The 23,614-nt window shown below is 35.8% G+C and overlaps 2 protein-coding genes and 1 pseudogene across 4 annotated transcripts in view; 1 reads left to right on the top strand and 2 right to left on the bottom strand.

Moving 5' to 3' along the window:
* Nucleotides 1–19,751, top strand: part of Gask1b (golgi associated kinase 1B) — a 59,675-nt gene extending 39,924 nt beyond the window's left edge. For all 3 annotated transcript variants that reach the window (XM_048813567.1, XM_048813568.1, XM_015484520.2), the window contains exons 4-5: nt 12,329–12,555; nt 16,779–19,751. In XM_048813567.1, the coding sequence (XP_048669524.1) occupies nt 12,329–12,555; nt 16,779–16,986 (435 nt within the window). In that variant the 3' untranslated portion in view covers nt 16,987–19,751. The remainder of the gene's footprint in view (nt 1–12,328; nt 12,556–16,778) is intronic.
* Nucleotides 2,206–4,223, bottom strand: LOC107141289 (60 kDa heat shock protein, mitochondrial-like). The gene has a single exon (XM_048813565.1). The coding sequence runs from the start codon at nt 4,178–4,180 to the stop codon at nt 2,459–2,461; it is 1,722 nt and encodes a 573-aa protein (XP_048669522.1). The 5' UTR covers nt 4,181–4,223; the 3' UTR covers nt 2,206–2,458.
* Nucleotides 6,608–11,379, bottom strand: LOC107141089 (annotated as a pseudogene).
* Nucleotides 19,752–23,614: the final 3,863 nt, after the last annotated feature.

Raw genomic sequence — 23,614 nt, 5'->3', positions numbered from 1 at the left:
TATACCTACTAAGTTTGTTAGTTAGTTCAAATACCTACTAAGTTTGTTCACTTTGCGAAATATGATGCTGGTCACTGGAGAGGAAACATAGAGAACCATAATTGGAGGCATTAGTCTGTAATCTCCATGAAAGCAAGAACACGGTCTTGTCTACCCAGGGAGGCAGCAGGGTAGGTCACCCGGATGTCTGTAAACATTGGTCCTCATTGGTCACTTGTTTCTTCCTCTAGGCAGGCTGCTTACCCTCTTTGAACTTTTTCTTCATTTGAGATATGGTTAAAAAAAAAGATACATGCCAGTTTAGATTATTTTGATGATTAGAGGCTTTATATTATGAAGTACATCAGCATTTTTCTGGAATGTCTTAGCAGGTTACCTAAAGGACTTTATTTTATAGCAACCTGTTAATTCAAGGAACATATAAACAAGTACATCTGAGAATGGGAAATTCTATATGATATGTAAAATAATTTTTGAAAAAAGTTTAAAATTTATTTTTAATAACCCAAAACTAATCAGTGTCAGAATTAATTTGTTTATTAAGAGAACTGAGTTCCATGAAAATGCATGCATTTAAATAGTTATTAGATTTGTTATATTAGATTTTGTTAACTATAAACAGAGTTGCATTTTGCTATAATCATTCAGTTTGTCTTAACTTTTGTTAATTTCCTTTTAATAAAATCCCTATTATAGGAGAAAATAAAATTGATGAAAATTCCATGTAAAACCTATGTAAAAAACTGGTATGTTTTTTAACTCACAGTAATGTCAATTTTTTTGACTCACAGTAAGTTAAACAAAATATAAGTTTTCAGGGATAATTTCCTTTCAGATATAAATGAACATGATTTTTAGCTTAATTATAAACTTATTTAATGACAAGTTAAAAATAATGTTTCACTATATTGAAAGGAAACATTTTATTATGATAAGCTTGTTTCATTCCCATTTAATATTTATTTGCATAGTATAAATTCATTATAAAATTAGAATTTCATAAAATGTAAAAATTATTGTTTTAGTCTGCACACTCTTAAAATCTTTACAGGAAGGTGGATGTGCCTTTGGCAAGAGGTTATTTTCATGCAGTTCTGTTTGTTCAAATTATAGAACATGAACTTTCCTTCCTTAAAAATAGATTGCCACTTGCTTAGTGATTCTATCTAGAGTCTGTGGTATAGTGATGCTTGACTGCTGGTACTTATCCAGATGAGGTGTGGTGTATGGGTTTAAGTACTGTGTCCACAAACCAGATCCCCAGATCCAAATATATCGTAGCATTAAAAATATTTGTACTTATCCACAAAGAAATACCACTGTGACTTAACTTGTGATTCAGTAATATGAAAAAAAGTAGAGATTCTTCCTTGAATTGGTACATATTGATATTTATTTTTAAATGTGGAATCTAGAGATAGAGCAGCACAATGATTGCTGTTTACAGAAGCAGAGGACGGGGAGCCTGTGGTTTTTGCTAGATGTATATGTGGGAAGTAGATTATTTTTACTTTTCTCTTTGTTCATCAACTGCTCTGCCAGTCACATTTGCATGGTTACTACTGTAACAGGCACCCGTTGTCATGGCAGCACGGAACAAAAATGATATCCATTGTTTCATGAGGTGAGCATTCCCAAGTGATCCAGGTGTAGGCGGATCTGTGGGCTTTTGCTCTGTGTAGCTCACAGAGTGGCTACATCTGTATTGACAAGTACAGGGGACTGTGGGACTTGTGCAAGGTTGCTCTTCCCTATGACCTGGTGTACTTTATACATTCATTAGACTACCAGGATTCAGCTCCAATTCCATCAGTAACCTTGTAACCATACACTGATGTACATCCAGAAAAACTCATGTACAAGGATTTTCCACTATGAGTGATTAGCTGATAAACAAACAAACCTATGTGGTTTTGCATCTCCACATGCCTTAGGTGGTGCTGAAGAGAGGATCGTGTTTTTGATTTTTGGCTTTGTCTTTTTTTTTTTTTTTACTTTAAACAAATTTTTATTACACAAAGGTTCTCACATAATTGGATATTTCTCTATTTTGTACACGATTATTCTCCACAGAAAGGCTGCTTCTGAACTTCTCATCTGGTGATGGCAAGCACTAAAATCCTGATTTTAGCAGAATAGTAGTAGAAATGCCTCAATGATTTAAGTTGAAAGCAGTACATTGGTACATGGCTCTTGCACCCAGTATCAGGAATGTACAAATGTCTTTATTCAAAAATACAAAATAAATTATTTGTAGGCATGGACAATGACAGCAGTAAACCATTATATACTGTCAACTGAAACCAGTAACTGATGGTGATAGTGATTTTCTTAAACATCAACCAGCCTTTTCTTCAGTCATTCTCTTCAACTGACTTCTCTGAAGTTATTGGTGAGGAACCCTGCCTTGAGCTTCCTGTCACAGTTCATTAATAATGGTAAAGCACTATTCTGAGAATTAGAACATGCCACCTCCCATACCACCTCCCATTCCACCCATTCCACCCATTGCAGGGTCCTTTTCTTCTTTAGGAATTTCTGTGACTACGACTTCTGCTGTAGTTAACAGAGAAGCAACTCCAGCAGCATCCAATAAGGCAGTTCTTACAACCTTTGTTGGATCAATGATTCCTTTTTCTACCATATTCACAAAATCTCCAAGCATAGCATCATAGCCAACTTCTGAGGAACTCTGCAGAATTTTCTCCACTATTAAAGAGCCTTCAACACCTGCATTCTTAGCAATAGTCATTGCAGGAATTTTGAGTGTTCTTTTAATGATTTCTATACCAATTTTCTGATCTTCATTAGCTGGAGTTAGTGAGTCCAAGGCTGGAATGCACCGAAGCAGAGCACAGCCCCCACCCAGAACAATGCCTTCTTCAATGGCAGCTCTCGTAGCATTAAGGGCATCTGTAACTCTGTCTTTCTTTTCATTCACTTCGACATCACTTGTCCCACCAACCTTGAGCACAGCTACTCCATCTGAAAGTTTTGCCAGTCGTTCATTCAGTTTTTCCTTTTCATATTCACTATTTGTCGTTTCTAATTGCTCTGTAATTTCTTGAATACGCTTTTCAATTTGAGCTTTATCACCGTTTCCTTTCAAAAGCATGGCATCATCTTTGGTGACAATGACCTCTCCAACTTTTCCTAAATCATGAGGCTGAACATCTTCAATATTTAGGGTCAAACCCTCCTCACCAAACACTGCACCACCAGTAGCAATAGCCATATCTTTAAGTTGGTTCTTTCTGTTGTCACCAAAACCTGGAGCTTTAACTGCCACAACCTGAAGACCAACTTTCAGCCTATTCAAAACAAGTGTACTTAGAACTTCTCCATCAACATCTTCAGCAATTATGACCAACGGTTTACGGTGAGCATTGGCAATTTCAAGAGCAGGTACAATGGACTGGACGCTAGAAATTTTCTTTTCACTCAACAGAACATAAGCATCCTGGAATTCACATTTCTGACTTTTTGATGTATTAATAAAGTACGGAGAGATATAACCTCTATCAAACTTCATGCCTTCAATAATTTCTAATTCATCCTCAAGTGTTTTTCCATCCTTTACTGTAATCACACCCTTTCTTCCAACCTTTTTCATTGCATCAGAAATAATGTTGCCAATTTCTTTGTCTCCATTTGCAGAAATGGTAGCAACCTGAGCAATTTCTTCAGGAGTTGTCACAGGTTTAGACTGCTTCTTGAGTTCAGCAATTACAGCATCAACAGCTAACATCACACCTCTCCTGATTTCCACAGGATTAGCACCCTTGCTAATCTTCTCGAAGCCTTCTTTGGCAATAGAGCGTGCCAGTACAGTAGCAGTGGTGGTGCCATCCCCGGCCTCTTCATTTGTATTATTGGCAACATCTTGAACAAGTTTAGCTCTAATATTTTTGTATTTATCCTTTAAATCAATTGACTTTGCAACAGTCACACCATCTTTTGTTACTTTGGGACTTCCCCAACTCTGTTCAATAATTACCGTTCTTCCCTTTGGCCCCATTGTAACAGCTACAGCGTCGGCTAAAAGGTCTACACCTTGAAGCATTAAGGCTCGGGCATCTGCACCAAATTTTACATCTTTGGCATAAGCCCGAGTGAGATGAGGAGCCAGTGCCCTAGACACTGGTCTCATCTGGTGAAGGACTGTGGGTAGTCGAAGCATTTCTGCGGGGCGTCGGCAGGGAGTGCACGCGGCAAGGCAGACCGTCTTCAGCGAGTGAGGGGGGCTTTGTCTTTTTGAAATAATTAAGATAACTGTTGAAAAAGTAACTGTTTTCTGCATACATTCTTTAAACCAAATGAGATGTCCAATGAGGTAACTTGGATTCAAAGGAGTTTTCCAGAAAACTGCTAATTAGAGAGAAGAATTTCCTTTTGTTATTTCTGTTACACCTGCTTGTTGTGTTTTTATCAGATGCCTTTTCATGCAAGGCATTATGTTGGACTCTCCTCAAGATATGAGAATTCATAATCCATGGTTGGTGAAATTAAACCCACACAAAAAAGCTAACTAAGTTAAGTGATAAGCATAGGCAGTTCCATTGATTACCCTGTTTATTTATTTTTAACTGTTTTTTGCTCCATTTGCTGGAATCTACTTTAAAAAAAAAATCTATGCCTTAGATGGGCACGGTGGTGCATGCCTGTAATCCCAGATGCTTGGGAGGCTGAGGCAGGAGGATCATGAGTTCAAAGCCAGCCTCAGCAAAAACGAGACACTAAGGAACTCAGTGAGACCCTGTCTTTAAATAAAATACAAAATAGAGGTGGGGATGTGGCTCAGTGGTTGGGTGCCCCTGAGTTCTATCCCTGATGTGCCCCCAAAAACAAACAAAAAATCTATGCCTTGATATACCACCATCATTTTGTTAGCCTGACCCTTCCCCATAAAAGATGGTGCTTTGGAAAAACTTTGTAGATAGGCAAAGATAATGTGACTTCCAACTTTCACTAGATTTTATTCAGTAAAATACACATTTATTGAATGCTTAGTATATGCTAGGTTTTGGATGAATTGTTAGATTCTACCAATTACATATTTTATCAAGTACTTAAATTTTTAAAAGTACAACTTTCTTTCTGAAGGTGTAATTTTTTTTCAGGTAAATGTTTAACATATTTTATAATGAATTTTACTTTTTCTATTTCCTCGTTTTTAAACAGATGCATTATAGTTGTACATATTGATGGGATTTGTTAGATACTCATATATGCACAATATAACAATATAACTTGGCCAATATGACTCCCCAACATTTCTCCTCTTCTCCATGTCTCCCACCCCTTCGTCCCTTTCCCTACTGGTCTCCCTTTGATTTTTAGAAGATCCATCCCCACCTTTGTTTTCCTTTTTCCTCTCTAGCTTTTGCCTATGAGAGAAAACATGCCACCCTTAACCTTCTGAGTTTAACTTATTTTGCTTAACCAGCCCTCTCGTTCCATCTGTTTTCCTGCAACTGCCATAATTTCATTTTTCTTTATGACTGAATATTTTCCATTTCGTGTATATATACCAGATTTTCATTATCTATTCATCCATTGATGGACACCTAGGCTGATTCCATAGTTTGTTGGGAATTGTGCTCTGAAGGTGCAGTTTTTAACAGTAAAAACAAATTGGGAAAAGAAATGTGTAGAATCTTAATATACTGACTTAGCAAACTGGAAATACACTTACTTACGTAAACCTCCAGGTATATACACTCACTCAGACCTTAAGGAGGCACAGGAAAACACAGGCACAAAAAATATGCAGGTTTATCTAATTTTAACCAACATAATGAAAAACGTTTCGATAATGGAAATTTGCTGTTAACAAGAACATCCTCATTTTGTTCTATCTTCATCTTCCAAGTATGTTTTGCTTTAGTTTTCATTTTTTTTTTTTAAATTTTCACCCAACTCCCACTCTCTTGCCTTCTCCTTTTCTTCCAGTTCTACAGGAGAAAATGAGAAAACTTGCAGATATAACTATAGTTAAATTTTTCTTATGGGCACAATGCTCACAATCATCTTTTGCTCTGCCTGCCTGCCTCCACGTTCCCTTACTCCTGGCACCATTAATCTTGTGCTGTACAAAGTGTGATCCAGGGATGCATGCCACTTCACACCAGTCCAGGATAAGATAAATACTCATATTGCAAGTAAGCATTCAGAAACTTCAATACCAATTTGGTAGAGCAATTTTTGTTGACGGAGTCTATTTTTTTTTTTTTTAGTGTTTTGTATTGTTGAACATTTTATTTCTCTATTTTTTTTTGTACTAGGGATTGAACTCAGGGACACTCTACCACTGAGGCACATCAACAGCCCTATTTTGAATATTATTTAGAGACAGGGTCTCAGTGAGTTGCTTAGCTCCTTGCTTTTTGCTGAGGCTGGCTTTACACTTGTGATTCTCCTGTCTTGGTCTCCTGAGCCACTGGGATTACAGACTTGCACCACTGCACCTGGCCTCATTGCTCTAATTTTTACTGATTAATTTGTTAAAACAAATTAATAGTCCCACGGAGAAGCATCGGTCTAACATACTGTGTCTACAGATTTCTTACCTTTATGCTTTTACCTGTTTTCTACCTAATACTTAATACTCAACTGTAAACCTGTCCTTCCTGAGTTTTTCCTTGAATGCCCACACTGAAGTTCTTTGTATTTCTACTAAACCCCATACAACCATATTTACTGAATGTAGTATAATTTAACATTCAGTACAAATGTACTTGCTTTTTTGGCAGTATTGCCTGGGAGACTCCAACTGAGAGATATACTCGGGATAGATAAATGCATGGACCTCAAAGTCATGTTCATCTGGGTTTGAATCCTGAGTTCTGTCCTTTAAGAGTTGAGAGTCTTGGGGAAGTCAACTAGCCTATTTGCACCTTAGTTTCCTTGTTTATCAAATGGGGCTATCTGTAGAACCTATTTCTTAAGGTTACAATGAAAATTAAAAGAAACAATACATGTAATGCTTTAAGTATATGGTTTCTGTGCATACTCAGCACTTGATATATGGCCACTATATTTTCCATTATTAATATTAATGGCACAGTTAGTATATTTTCTTTTCATTTGAGCAGTTTTTAATTGAAAGTTGTATATAAGATGCATTTATTCATACTCATTTCAATGATTTCTTCCTTATATCTGCTCTTTCCCTTTCCTATTTGGTGAGATTTGGCTTTCCATTCAAGGATCTTCTTGCATCTTTGTCCAGTTTTAGCCTGGTGACAACCACCTTGCTGGGATGAATGAATACATGGATGGCTGTACCATTAACCTTTTCCCACTACACCTATTCAATATTCATGCCATATTTCTTCCTGTAAACCTGGACTACTTGCCAATCTGCTGACCTTTATAGTGTCCTCCAACAACATAAATTTTACCATCCTTTCAGATGGGCAGGGATGAAGCCTTGTACTTCTGCTTCAGCTCTTTAGACAAGGGGGAAGATCTATCTTCCTGCAAGTGTTAGGAGGTGTATTGAAATGTCTCCGTTGGCTCTTGCTTTTTTCATAAGTCACAAAGCCATTGAACTTTATTTTGGTTATTGCTATTTTGGTGATGGCCACAAAGGGAAGAGCTAATATATTTTATTACCTTTATTCAGGCATTTCCTGAAGTTAGTTGTTTAATCACATTGTCTTGAGGAAAAAGAAGCTATAAAGAAACTAACCCAATTACTTGATTGACTGATTTTTGAAAACACAGCTAGAATAGGTGGTGTGCATATAGTTTGAAAGATATAGTTTCTGCAGATTTCTAATGGGTCTTGTTGAGCCAACTCCTTAGAGCATGGGTGCCCTCATTTAGACACTACAAGAAAATCATGAATCACTTATAAGACACTTTTTTCCTATAGGCAAAACTGGGACTACCAAAGGAAAATTGGATTAAGAAAAATAAATTTCAGAAGGAAATATATCTAAAAATATTCCACTGGGCTCCTCCACCCCAATTGGCTGAAACACCTGGATTTTTATAAGTATAATTTTAGCTAGAGAAACACTGAAAAGATACATTTTACTAAAAGAGAAAAGAATGATTTTTCTGGAAAATTGTGGTTGGCAGTCTTCTTCAGATGTGGAAGAGCAATTTTGCAAAAATATTTATTTGTTTTAAAGAATAAGATGTAAATTCAAGTACTGCCATGCTGGTGACTAAAATTCACAATTGCTTAAGTGACAAAATTTATACTCAAATTTCCTTCTTTGTAGGATAATTAACAGATAACAGAGGCACAAAGATACGAACTACAGTGCTTACTCTTGTAATAATTAAATGAAATGATTGTTTTAATGTGTGCACTAAACAAGTATATTAAAACCATATTATGGATTCATAGCTATGTAGGATGTGCTTTATTAGGCTTTAAAAAATAGGTAAGCCATCTTAAATGGAAGCAGGGATATGTTCACTATATAGCTAAAACAACTGCCAACCAAAATGGTACTGAATTTAAGGAAGTGATTATAGTTTTGTGGTGAATTCATTTCTGGTGTATTGAATAGGAATTCAGAGGAAGACTATTAAAAATTCTAAGAAGAGTTAGCATGATTTAAGAGGCAGACAAGCCCCTTGCTAGACCATGGCAATTATATAAAGACAGAATTTAGTACAGTTGGAGGATAAGATAAACAAAGTAAGATTATTTGAGACCTCACAGTCTTATTCTATATCTCTCCACTGTGCACACGCGCGCGCGCACGCACACACACACACACACACACACTCAACATGTGAGCATTAACATTTTGTAGAAGAGAAGTTGAGCTGAACACACAAATTCATTTTTAATGATAATGTCTGTTAGACATAAATGTCACAACAGTTGGCCAGACAAATGGTAAAATCATCACAGACTGTTGAGTGATTCAAAAGTAGATCACAGAAAGAACTTTACAGTGTACTGTAGGAAACAATGTAATGTTGGTGAAGCAAAACAAACAAACAAACAACAGCAAAAAAAAACCTGACATCAGTCTTTTCCACTGCTAACTTTTAATATTTTCATGTAGTTCAAAGTTAGAAATTTACAGCATTTATAAAATTATTAAAGGTTAGGACCTAAATGCTAAAGCTATTGTTTAACATCAATATATTTACTATACATGGCTTTTGCTAGTTTGGGCCTGAAATACTCCATAAAGACCCATGTGTTGAAGGGTTGGTCCTCAGCTTGGTACTTTTGGAAAGTGGTGAAACCTTTAGGAGATGGGCCCTAGTGGTGGGAATTTAGGTCATTGGGGTTGTGCCATTGAAGGGGATATTAGGACTCAGTTACTTCTTCTTTCTCTCTTTTGCTTCCTGGCCCTGAGGAGAGTGGTTTTGCTTTACCACATTCTCTTGATATAATATGCCACCACAGGCTCAAAGCAGTAGGTTCAACAGACAGTGGACTAAAACCTCTAAAACTATGAACCAAAATAAACCTTTTATTTTTATAAATTGATTATTCCTGGTATTTGTCATAGTGATGAAAAATAGACTAACACAGCTTTTTTGTAGAAACAATACAAATTAGCTATGTGTCCTAGTCCTTTCTCCACCACCATTAAATCAACAATAAAGGAGATTAGGGTTCAGAGCTGTTGTAAAAAAATTGGCAGATTTTGTCCTTAAGAGTTAAATTCTAAACCCATACATTTAATGTAATAGATCTTGTTGTTTTGATCAAAATTTTAAAAGATTTTTCTTCATTTACAGATGTCAAATATAATTGAACATAAACATATGGTGATGGAAAAATTTTATAAAGATTCTTTGGTAATGATTATTAATGTTTATTTAAAAAGGCAGAATTGGGTAAGAAGCTGCTTTTAGAAAAGTTATTTTTTTATGTTCTCCCTGACCTTAAATAGTTGTTAATCAGATGCAGTGTCTTTTATAATTTGATTTCTCTTTTATTGAAAAGCCATGGTACTACATGAAATGAATGAATCATTTGAGGATAAGAGGCTAAATAAATTTTCCTAATAGTTTTAAATTTATGCTTTTGTTTTTCATTCCATATGCTCTTCTAACCTATAGTGATTTGCTTGGGAAACCCTGGCTCACCCTGTGTAGGCTCATGTCAAACAAATGCACTTTAATCAATGGTGGTGACTTATTGTTCCCTGGAGTGGTTATTTAATTTTGCAAACTTCAAAAACTGGGCAAATGACCTTTCTCTGTTTTCTAGATGTAAATGAATTTTTTATCAAAGCCATCCTTTGAGAACAGTAACTGTGACCTTTTGGTTAGGTTTATGGCCCTATAGATGAGCTGCTTGGAAACAATCTCTTATTACTTCTAAACAAGCAATGTACCCTCTTAAGCTGTCCAAATGCTCATTTGCTCATTGACCACCACTGCCATATATGATAAGCTTTACTTAAGCTTTGTAGAAAATTGGGCTATAATAGCTTCTCTTCCAGTCCCTGCTCTTCAAAGCATGAAATTTGATACAAAATTTATTTACATTCAGAAAACAGAGAGGAAGGTGATTTGCCCCATTTTTGCAGTTTGCTGTTGTAGCAAGAGAAAGGTAAATGACCACTTCATTTTCTTTGAAAAGTATGAAGGTGAGGAGGTGCTGGCCATAGGGAACTTTGGCCTTGTTGTCCTGTCCACTGATGAGCTATAGTAGATGTTCAATCATTGTTCATTGAGTTTTAATGTAAGATCATTCCAAAGTAGGCTAAATTTTGGCACTCTATTTCTGTGTCACTTTCTAAGTAGCTGGCCTCCCACAGGAACCAGCCCCATGGGAGCTGCAAAAACACAGAAAGAGGAGAGAAGCATGGGAATTAAATACCCAAAGAATAAAAGTGTCAGTGTCTGTGTCTAGACATCTTTCGAATTATGAGCACAGATAGAATCTTTGGTCTCAAACATTCAACAGAATGTGCTAGGGGAAAATTGTGGAATTTTGGAAACAAACAGATCTGTGCCTATAGCCTAACTCTGTTACTTACTAATATTCTACCCTGGGCAGGTTACTTAACCTCTCTGAGGTTCAGTTATTCTTATAAGATGGATGTATTGCCTTTTATTTTGGAATCTTGTTATCTATGGGTGCTTCAACAATATCAGAGTTTCAATTTTTTTCCAGGTTTGCTTTAGTCAGACTTCCAATACTGTAACAAATACCTGAAGCTTATAAGAGAAAACGTTTAATTGGACTCACAGGTTTAGTGAGTTTTAGTCCATGGCCAGTTGGTCTTTTGCTTTTTGGGTTATGGTAAAGCAGTATATCATGGATATTGCATGGCGAGGAAGGGTCTGGAGTCCCAATATCCCCTTTAAGGGTCCACCCTTATTGATCTAAGACCTCCACTAGGCCCATCTCCTAAAGGTTCTACCTCCTCCCAATAGTGCCATGCTGGGGACTAAGTCATTGACACATGAGTCTTTGAGGCCACTCAGAGTCCAAACTACAGCAGGTGTCTCCTAGATGCTTGCATCAGGGCTGGAAGGTATACAACATTTTCATTAATCTTCCTACCAACTATGCAATGCAGATTGTACCATTTCCTTTATACAACAATTAAATGGAGAGATAGTATATAGAGGAATCTGTACAAGATTGTGGAGCTAAGTGTGAGAGCAGAGAATTGACTTTAAATTTACTTAATTTGTAGGTTTATTTTACCCTGATTCATAAAGATTTATTTTTCTTTTCATTCCCCAAATGGAATTACACAGTTTTCTAATTAATCTGTTTATCCTCTTCTGAAAGGTGGCAGTTCCTAAAACTCAAAGTATTTTAATGGTTTTTATTATTGCTCACTTATTCAGAATCTACCACCACATAGGCAATGGTTTTAGTTTTCATTATTGGGCCTAAGATCTTTCCAGTAGGTTTCTTCTAAATTATTTCAGATTAGCTACTGAAATACTGAAGTCCAATGTAATACGCTTTTAGGTCAGTGAGATTTTGAATAATCCTACCTGAGGAAGAAAGCAAGATGTTACCTCCTGGATAAGTAAAAGTACAATAGTGTCTTGTCTTTTCTGAACAGAGTCAAAATCCTGCTGGCCATAAGTCTACATGTGATGTCAGTGGGAACTTTGAATACTCAGGGTGGAGATGCCTAACTTGGATGATCTGACTCTGGAGCTATTAGCAGAAGCTGGAAATGCTTACAGCCATGGATGAGTCAGAAGGCTGTGAACCCTGGACTTATTCTGACAGTTGTATTTAATTGAAGGATTCTGGCAAGTCAGCTATTCAGACAGCACCAGCTCTATGGAAATCTTCTGACTTTCCCAAGTTTTATTTTATTTCTTACTCAGCTTCTTGGATTTTGTTTCTGTTTTCCATTTTCAGATTTATAATCGCTTAGATACAAGTTGTTGTGGATTCAGACCACGCAAGGAAGATGCCTGTGTACAGAATGGATTGAGGCCAAATTGTGATGACCAAAATTCTGCGACTCTAGCACACATTATCCAGCGAAAGCATGACCCAAGGCATTTAGTCTTTATAGACAATAAGGGTTTCTTCGACAGAAGTGAAGATAACTTAAACTTCAAATTGTTAGAAGGCATCAAAGAGTAAGTTTGGTGTGGGAATAACATCCTCTGGATATGGCATTTATGTTAAGTAAGTGGTAAGGTTATGAGAAAACTCACACCATATGTCTGATAGCTTTAACCGTTGAAAGGAACTGTGAATGTGAATCTGGGAGTGGTGATGTGGAGAAAGGACGGATGTCTAGAGTGCATTGGGGCATCAATTAACAACCTGCACGGTTGTGTTGCTTGGTCCTCATTATGAAAATCCACATGGGTTAAGTTGGGAGACTGCAGGATGCCAGGAATAAGAAATGGCCAAGGAGGAATAAGCAGGTGGCAGAGGCTGTGTTATTAGGGCATGGAATAGGACATGGTGGGAACTAACAGATATGCAGATATTGCCATGGCAGGATGTCTAGATTCATAATAAACTCAAGTGAGTTTTATGAAGGCTGTGTAAAATTAAAGCCAATCTGGTGTGTAAGGTACAATATCCAAGGGACAGCTGGATATTTAAGTTTAGGTAGGAAGCTTTTTTGGGGGTGGGGGGAGTTGGTACCAGGGATTAAACCCAGGGGTGCTTAACCACTGAGCAACCTCCCCAGTCCTTTTTATTTTTGATTTTGAGACAGGGTCTTGCTAAGTTGCTCAGGGCCTTGCTAAATTGCTAATGCTGGCTTTGATCGGGTAGGACGGTTTTGGGGAAACTTGAAAATCCTTTAAATAGACAAAGATTTTGGAGGAAAGTGTTTGACATCTAAAAGGGAGGGCTGATGAGAACCCGATAAGGGAACAAGTATAGCTATACTCAGGAATGACCAAGAATTTAGGGGAGACCTCAAAAATCTGATGACATTTGGCAGGACTTAGAAAGAATGCAGGGTAGAGTGGGGACATATGTGGAACTAGAGAAAATGAATTCTGCTTTGCAGAAGTTAAAGTTAAAATACAATAGGAAGGTGGGTATAAGCAACGCATATAATACACACGTGTGAAAATGTCACAATAAAACCCATTATTTTCTAGAATTATTATGCACTATTCATTGTAAGTAACAACATGATGGGCGCTTATGGAATACTTGATCTTACATTTATTTGAAAACAAGGAATTGACACACTTAATAGTGGCAGGAACCAGCTATAAAGTTTGAGCTATTCAACCCTAGCATGGAAACTGATTATATTTCAAGGTGATGAGAGATTTCAAAGAGAACCATCTTCTCTTTGCTTCCTGCCTTGGTCTAAAATCAGATTGACTAGGACACTGAGGTAAGTTGGAGACTTACAAATACAATGATACTTTAATACAATAGTAATTCTGTGAAGTTAAGTGACTGCTGGAAAGCATACCAGCAAGTCTGAAATTGAGTTAAGCCTGTCAAAGTGGCACATGACTGAATCCCAGCTATTCTAGATGCGGAGGCAGGAGGATATTAAGTCTGAGGCCAGCCTGGGTCACAGTGAGATATCACCTAAAAAAAAAAAAAAAGAATATAGTTGAAGTTAAAACTCAGTTCTTCCAAATCCAAGCCCAATATTTTTTTCTTGTAATAATATGTGGTGTTCATGCTTGGTTACTATTACTTTTCTCAATAAAGGTTAAATGGAGCTCACTGATAGAGAGCTTGCCTACCATACATGAGACCCTGGGTTCAATCACCAGCACTGCAGAAAACAAAAGCCGAAATAAAACAAAACAAAAACACCTAAAATTTCTTGTTTGTAATACTCTGAAGCATATTTTGATTATTCTTCCTGAACTCTAATACTTAGGTAATGTGGATTTTATATACTTTAAAGATTAAAAGATTTTATATACTTTAAAGTTTAAAAAGTGAGTTTTGTGAGACCAATTTCATGAGGTTTTGCCATGTTACCTATCCTATTGACTATTGATACTTGTTCTTCAAATTATTTTATTTTTTATTTTATTTTTTTGCACCAGGATATGAACTCAGGGGCACTTAACCATGGAACCATATTCTCAGCCTTTTAAAAATTTTATATTTTGAAACAGGGTCTTGCTAATTTGTCTAGGACCTCCCTAAGTTGCTGAGGCTGACTTTGAACTTGCGATCCTCCTGCCTCAGCATCCTGAGCTTCTGGGATCACAGGCATGGGACACCTTGCCCAGCTTCATGTTCTGTTTTTGTATTGAAGGTAGAATATATGACAGATTCTATTTTTTGAGTGTCTAAACTAAGGAAATTTTATGTATAGGAAAATTTACATTCCTAAGACATCACTTACTTAATTGATATTACAGGACCTAAAATTTCTTCTCAGAATTAAAAGTTCTTGCAGAATACACTCCATCCACTTTAAACATTCATGTAGATATAATAGTCTAATTTGTTTTTTTCACAGAAAATTTAACTTCAAGTGTATTGTGAGGAGCACTGGGTTTACAGCTAAATCTTTGAAATATAATTCATGCATTGAGAAGTTAAATGAAGACTTCACTAATTCCAGATTTATGCATTGAATATTCCTGTTAATCAGTGTAATGCAAAGGCCAGTGATATTTTTGTTTTCCTTTATGAAGAGGATTAGTCACTAAAGAGACTTATGGTTTTAACAGTTTCATCTCATATATTCTGCCACAACTAAATTAGTTGAAGGACTATAGAATTTATAAATGGATTATTAATACTTCATAGAGTAAAAAGGCTACTCAATTAATATTGTAGTCCACTAGATCATATAATAAATGTCTCAGGAAACTCAGAGCATCTTGTAAGCATTGTTTCATTCATTCCACATGTCTCAGAATTATTAAGCATGCTTAGCTCTGGGGCCTTTGGTTTTCAGGTAGGATTAGAATGGCTAGAGCCCGTAGATCCCTTGCATCCATACTTCCCATGTGCCATTCCTCCTGTGACTCATCAAAAAGAGGTGGCCAGGCATGGTGGTATATGCCTGAAATCCCAGCACCTGAGGCAGGAGTATCGCCAATTCAAAGTCAGCCCCAGCAACTTAGTAAGAAAAGGAAAGGGCTGAGGATGTGGCTCAGTGGTTAAGTGCCCTGAGTTCAATCTCTGATATTAAAAAAAAAAAAAAAAAATGGAAGAGGTCCTTAGAAGGTCTGAAATTTCTGGCAGTGTGTACTCTTTAAGCGAGTAAGTATTCTTGCTATAGTTTTAAAGGTACAACTGAATTTATTTTAAAATTACTATTAACCCTAATATTTTATAATACTTTTGTCAACATTTTAGTGAAAGCTAGGAAAGACCAAATGGGATTTTGTACCCTCTTAAGGTAATGCAACAAAGACCCTACCAAGCTGGCCTTAGGTTTACCCAGAGAGATGTCTTATGCAGTGACTTGGCTCTAAAACTTGTGTCACTAAATTTATTTGAAAAACATTTGTGTAAGTCAGCTTTCCATGACGGTAGTAAATACCAGAGATAATCAATTTATTAAAATGAAAATTTTCTTTTGGTGTATAGTTTTGTAGCTTTCAATCGATAACCAATTGGCTCTGTAGTTTTGGGTCTGTGGTAGCCCAGTATGTCATGGTGGGAGTGCATGGAAGAGTAGTCCCATCTACCTCATGGCTAAGAATCTGAAGAGAGAGGAAAAGGAAGCGGGCAGGACCCCACTATCTCCTTCAAGGTAGCAATCTAAAATCTCCCACTAGGCCCACCTTTTAAAGGTTTTACTATCTCCCAATAGTACTACCCTGAGGACCAAGCTCTTAACATATGGGTCTCTTAGGGGACATTCTAGATCAAAACTGTGTCCAACTTTAACACTCCACTAAATATAATGCTCCCAGTAATCCCAAATGTATGTAGTAAAATGAGAAAATTTCCTCTCTCAGTTGTATAACTTCTACTCTTTGAGAACACTTTACTGAAACTGTCAGCACTTTGCTTCTCACATTTTCATACATCAAATCTCACCTTGTCACTTCTGAGGATGCTGATGAAATGGAGCTCAAGACTGAAGAAAGTATTTTTGCTTGTCTCAAGGAAACCTAATTCTGTGCCACTCTTTGCCTACATACAAATGACCTTAAATAAGACATTAGTATGTCAGGTTCTCAATGGGTAAGGAAATTCAGTTCATTCTAAACACATGCTTCTACTATATTATTATTAAGAGAAGTGTCATCTTGGCAGTGACAAAAATGTTTTGGTTCTAAAGGTATCATTTAATTACGTGATCTATGGGGGATAAATGAATGGCAGGGCAATTGGGAAAGGACTCATATTTCTAAGCAATTACTAAGGATGAAATATCACGTTGTCTTTTCAGGTTTCCAGAATCTGCAGTTTCTGTTCTGAAGAGCCAGCATTTACGGCAGAAACTCCTTCAGTCTCTGTTTCTTGATAAGGTTTACTGGGAAAGTCAAGGTGGTAGACAAGGAATCGAAAAGCTTATTGATGTAATAGAACAGAGAGCCAAAATTCTTATCACTTACATCAATGCACATGGGGTCAAAGTGCTACCTATGAATGAATGACATAAGGGTCTTCTGTCTACAGTGCTGGATATGTTTATGCATTTTTGTTTGTTTTGAAATCAAGTACATCAACCTCAAGTCCTCCTAGGAATGAAACAGTATATCTGAATATAAAAACCTAAAATTAATTTAACCTGAGCACTATATGCAGATTTTAAATGGTTTAAAAATGCATACAGCTCAAAAATATTCATTTATATTTTTGTCTAACATGGCATGTGTGTCTCAACATCTGGCTATGGAAGAGTTCTAATTATTATTCCAACTAATTTGTAAAAGCATTTGTCATGTCACTTAACAGAGCAGTATAAACCAGAGACACTGACTCCTTTAATAAAATATATTTTATGCCATTTGACTTATCTGACCAACTACGAATGGGAATGGTTCTTGAGGTTATTCTGTCTCCAATAGATGACAATCCTGGCACTGCCCAGAGGCAATTCTACATTGGGAAATTGAGGCACATGATCTGTGAAAGCAGAGGAGGCTCTAAATGTATTCTAAATAGAATGATGGATGAATTCCAAAACCACCGGTATATTTTCTATAGCATCTAAATAATCAGCCATCTTTGAACAGTAAGAATAACATTCTATTGATTTTTTTTAAAAACTTACTTTGTTGTCAGTATGGAAACATCCATATCTGACAGTGTTATATGTTGGTTAGCTTTGCTTTCTCAGTTTTGACCCAATTTATGTTTAGTGTTTTAGAAATTAAACAATTCTAAAGTCTGATGTTACCTATTTGAAAATACACTTAGTATTTTTTCAATGAATACTTTAAAAACCTTTGTCATTTTACCAAGGATATAATTTCTGTATATTTTATTAATAATAATGATTTTGTTCTATTATAATTAATCTGATTATAATTAATCTGATTTAATTATATTTAATCTGATTTAATTGATGTTGCCCAGATAGTGACAATAGGTCTAAATACAGAGTGAGTTTAAATTTATTGTCTATTTTATTTCAATATGAGAAGTACAAGCAAAATAAATTAAAACTTTACTCTGATCAGTTCTTCTCAATGAGAACACATAACCACAACTAAAACAATGAATTTGGACAATATTAACCCGCAAATAATTACCCCAAACTTCCTCTGTGAACTCTGTAATGAGTTTGGAAGGACTTTGACATAATTGTATCCATCTGTTGGGTCTTCATGTTCCTGGAAGTTACCCAAGATCATCTTGTATCATAGGTACTCATAAAGAGGCTTCAAATCTAGAACAAATCATCATTTCCCTCCCACTCTCACCATCCTGCTCCTTACGTAAAAATTGATTTACTGACTGGGATATAGTTCAGTGGTACAGCCCTTGCCTTGGGTTCTATCCCACAATGTCAAAAACAAACAAACAAAATCAGAAAACAAAGCCAAAAAAAAAAAAAGCAAATAAAACTAATACTAAAAGTTGGTTTATGGGGTTTTTCTTTCCCCAAATATTTCAATATACAAATTATGAATGTTTACAATTAATTCTATTGTCTCTTTTCTCAGTTCTGTTATTCTAACATACAGGACGTTTTCTGTATTCTCATCAAGGATAACTCAATATCATTGTGAATTAAAACCATTAAAGATATTAGATTATAGGCTGGATTTTAAAAGAAGAGCATATGTATAGATTTTAATTTATAAAAATCTATAGAGTAAATTATCAAAATAGGATGTTAAGCACAAAGAGAAGATGGACCAAGGAGAGAGGGATCATTTGATTACCAATTTATAACTTGTTTAGGCTCATCTTCAAGTAGTACACTTAGCATCCTTATTTGCTGTATCTGTCCTCTGAAAGTTGATCTCGGATAATTCTTCTCTGATTTTCCCCATACAGCAGAGGGAGTACCTCTCTCTGTTCCCACAAATTCATAGTACTTGTTGGTCCATTGAGTTCTTACTCTTTCTGTTCTGACCCTGCTGTCTATAAATCTTCTCTCATAAATCATTCTCTTAATAGAAGAATTAGCCTAACACAAGTTTGGAGACATTGATGTGAAATAACTTTTTTTTTTCAAGTTGTCTTATACCTAGTCTTATCAAAGTGAAATATCTGCAAATAGGGTTTTTAAACATATAATTTACCATCTTAACCTAAATTTGTGATATTGATGGTATGAATTCCAAGCTCCTTAGAAGCTATCTTTAATGTGGTCTCAAGCTACACTGCTGCTTTCCTCCCATATGTGAACCTGACTGTATTTGCCTTTAGTTATTCCAAAATATCTAATACAAAATGAAAGGTCCAAGAACACATTTATTTTAGCAACATTGGAATTTTAACAGTGTATTGTGCTTTATAATCAGTGAATAATTCATGATGTATTATTTTTGAATAATGGATAGCTAAAGGCTAAGCTGTTAATTCTAATAGGTAACTTTCTTCTTTTCTCTAATTGAAACAATGAGAACACTTTGTGCATTTCAGATGCACGCAGATTATGCTGTAATCTGGTCCTCATAAGCAATTATGTGGTTTATTTATAACACTATAACAAATTTAAAATAGAATAATTTACCATGGAAGACATGCAAAAACTTACTCTGTATGACATTTCTTTAAACTGATGATAAGAAAGTAAATATGTAGCTTAAAAATCTGTAATAAAACATTAGATAGTAAAGATGTGTGCTATTTTTTGGTAAGTGGGTTCATTTTCTTTTCTGTAGATGGGTTAATTTTCAAAAGCTGAATATAGAAGAATCTTTGTTACCTTTACTCATGAATAAAGAAATGATTGAACAATCAAGACCTGTACTGAATAATATTTGTGTGTGGATATATTTGATATCATCATTAATGATCATTATACTTTCTCTTGGTGTGTGTGTGTGTGTGTGTGTGTGTGTGTATACTGAGGCATAATATGGCAAAGTGACTTTCCCCAATTTATACAGATGTTGACCTAGAATCTACAGTGCTGGAAATGACATAGAAAGTTAGAACACCAAAACTTTCTCAGAGATTTCATTATCTACCAAGACAAAAAAAAAAATTCTAACTTCAAGCATAAGGGTATTACAAATACACACTCATAAGTAGTGATAAATTTAGGCTATATTTTTGGGAACCTGCTGAGTTTGAAATAAATAAGGAAGCTACCCATTCTTTGAAACTTGTGAAAATCATATTGCCCAGTTGACTGAACATCTCCCACGTGTTATGCTGTGTGCTAGACAGTACAGATGTTCAAATGAACCAGGAAAGTTTTAATACAGTAACCATCAGATAAGACCTGTAATTAGGTTTTAAGTTACACTCTTAGTGGCAAAAGTATAGGAAAGCAATTCTTTTGAGGAATGTCCAGGAATAGAAATTGCTTAAGTCAGGTTTTAGTCACTGTTGGCAGACTGCATAGCTCTGGGTCCAAGGTAAGGAAGAATATCATGGTGGAAGGGCATGGTAGAGGAAAGCAATTCAGAACATGACAACAAAATGCAGAGAGAGAGAGAGAGAGGTGGAAGCCTCCACGACCCCAACTTTATAACTTTGCATTCCTATAGAACCAAGACTACATGGTTGATATTAAGAGCTGTCATCATATTGAGCTATATCCAAGTCTCCTGGGACTATGACTCAACAGCCTCTAAGTACCTGGGCAACCAAGCACAGTGAAATAACTTCCTGGGTCCCTGTGTAGGGTGTTCAAATTCTTAAAGGAATTTTTACTTTTATACTCTTGAGCCTGAGATGGATAAGGTCTTGCCAATTCCTCAGGTGCCTTCAAGCCATCTTTCCTATTGTTTCTTGGTAAAGTACTTAGCATTTTTATTGACTGTAATTTCTTCAACAACCATAGCTATTTAGCTCCAGTTTCACTTGCATTTTTTTCTGATCAAACTTCAAGTTTTTCAAATCCTTCTACTCTGCTTTTTTGCTCCTGATTATCACAGTAAACTTGACTAGGAGCTGCCAGCAATATACATGTCATGGTCTGAACACTGTACTGCCCTGAAATTTCCTCTGCCAGGTCAATTAGTTCATCACCTTTAAATTCAGTCACACAGAAAGTCTCAGGACATGGGAAAAAATGTAGACAAATTCTTTACTAGAATGAAACATAAATGGCCTTTAGTCCAATTTCCAACAGATTCCTCTTTCTCATCTGAAACTTCATGAGCCCAGTCTTTACTATCCACAGTCCTACCAGCATTGGCATTCAGGTTTTTGAACCCCCACTTGAATCACACATTAAGCTTTTCTTATAACAATCTAAAGCTTTTACAGCTTACATCTCTAAACTTGTCACAATTCGTATCTCCACAAATCAGGTCCCAAGGTTTTAGAACCACATGGTCATGTTAGTCATAGCAATGGTCCCACTCCTGGTACCAATTTCTGTTTTAGTCTGTTTCTCATTACTGAGACCAAGAGATATGACAAGAACAATTTAGAGGTGGATAAGTTTATTTTGTCTTGTGGTTTCAGAGGTTCAGTGCATGGTCAGTTGACTCCACAGTTCTGGGCCTAAGGTGAGGAAGTACATCAAGGTGGAAGGGTGTGGAGGAGGAAAGCAACTCAGAACTTAGTAATGAGGAAGCAGATTGAGAGAAAGAAAGAGATAGCTCTGTTCACCAAGGATAAAATATTAACCCCCCTGTGACCTACTTCTTCCAGTCAAACCCTACCTGCCTTGGGTTACCACCCAGTTAATTAATATCAGTGGATTAATCCATCAATTAAGTTGTACCTTTCATAATCTGATCATTTCACCTCAAAATTCTTGCATTATCTCACATTTGAGATTTGTGGGGACACCTCATATCTAAACCACAACAGAAATTATAAGACTAGAGGGTTTTTTTTCTTTTGTACTCAGATTAGGTGTTTCACTGTATCTGTAGTCTATTTTTGACTACTAGTATTCAAAATGATAATTCCAATCATTTTGTGGCTGAAAAAATTGACCTAATCACTTTAATATCTTGTGTGCATCTCTGTGTTCCAGTATGGTAGTAATGGGAGACAAAAGTAGATATTTGTAATGAATACCATGATTATTCAAAAATGCGTTAACTTAAGTTCTGTGTTGTACCAGTGGCACTAAACTTTTTATGAACTCTGATTCACTTTGAGAAGCTGGTTAAAAGTATAGCCTGTCTATATAATTCTCCATATAATTTCAAGGATTCCTCAGATTTGTGGATACCCATTTATGGAAATCTTTCTTCCAGGATCTTTGGTTTCCCAGGTTAAGCATGCTTGCTTTCCAGTGTAGTTAAGAGGATGGGAAATTTCATTATGCAATCTAGAAAAATTTTTGCTTATTATATTTTGTTTTTATACCAAGCTGGAAACTTAAGTTTGGGCAAATAATATTTAATTAAAATACTTTATTCACCAGTAGAATTTGAAGGATCATTCACTTTAGTGATACTTAAACATTTGCAGCCCATGCTATTAGTTCCCAAACTACTACCATTTATTCAATATGGAATCCTTTCAAATTTATTTTTGATTAATGCTTTAAGTTATTAAAAAATTATCAGCTGACTTATTTGCCCTGATTTATATATTGGTTTAGAGTTTTGGAGAAGTTAATGTATAGTATTAAAAGAAGTTACTTCATTTACTGCTTGGAGTTTACTGAATATTACCATAAAGTTCCCACTTTTTATAAAACAATTTCCTAAATAAATACATGAACTTTTGCCAATGGTTTACTACCTTGACATTTATGCAAATAAGTATATGTAACCCTTTCTTACTGTGGCCTTTTAAAAAAAAACAAAAACCTTCACTCTTAAAGGAGTTGAGTGTCTATACTCATTTCACCTTTTGCCCCCTTTCCCATTTACACACAGCTGTCTTATGTCAAAATATGGCATCTTCCCTACTTTTTAAGCTCTTTAGTCTCCTGGGATAGGGCCCTGCTGTAAGAAAAGTCTGATTCAGAGTTGTTGGCAGACTTTTGTTTCAGAATCTAAAAATGCACATGGTCATTGAATGAAGTCACATAAATTCTTTCTTGCAACACCATTGCATGTGGTTACATTAGTATAATTCTTTTTTTCTTTATGGAAGGACACCTTTTTACCCTAATGGTTTAAACATGTATTTAGTTTGTGGATAAAAATATGTACAATTATGGGCACATTAAGAAATCCCTATGTATCTTCTTGCTAAAAAAGTAATCTGTATATCTTAACAGCACTTGTCAAGATTTTCTAAAGCTTTTGTGACAGAGCTAAAAAATAAAGAAAACCTCCCTTGTCAGTGGCTGTAATCACATACTGCAGAATAGCTAGCTGTGCTATATTTCAAAAGGCAAAATGGGCTTCAGAGACTAGGACCAGTCACTAAATGAGACTGAAACAGCTGTGATTTTGTTGAATGTGCCAATGACACCAGACATTACTTCGTTTATAAAGTACCCTATGTTATTGGCTCAACTTCTGTTTAGGGGAATAAGAGATTATGTTCTGTATCCTCAGTTTGGGCCCCCAGGACTATTAAAAATTGAGGTCAATGCTTTTTTTTTTGAAACTTGATAGTACTTTATAAAAACTAGATCATGATCCAGATATCCTTTCTAACTCTGTGAGAATATGTTCTGATTAAGCTTGCAAATTTAGTTTTTTAAGAGAACAATGGAATAATTTATAGTTTCTC

The sequence above is a fragment of the Marmota marmota genome, unplaced genomic scaffold (genome assembly GCF_001458135.2).
Source record: "Marmota marmota marmota unplaced genomic scaffold, marMar, whole genome shotgun sequence".
NCBI lineage: Eukaryota > Metazoa > Chordata > Mammalia > Rodentia > Sciuridae > Marmota > Marmota marmota.
The sequence above is the reverse complement of the archived record's forward strand: the minus strand, read 5'-3'. Positions and strand labels throughout refer to the sequence as shown.

Excerpts from the sequence above, each read along its gene's own strand:
- LOC107141289 (XM_048813565.1), bottom strand. The coding sequence starts at position 4,180 with ATGCTTCGACTACCCACAGTCCTTCACCAGATGAGACCAGTGTCTAGG.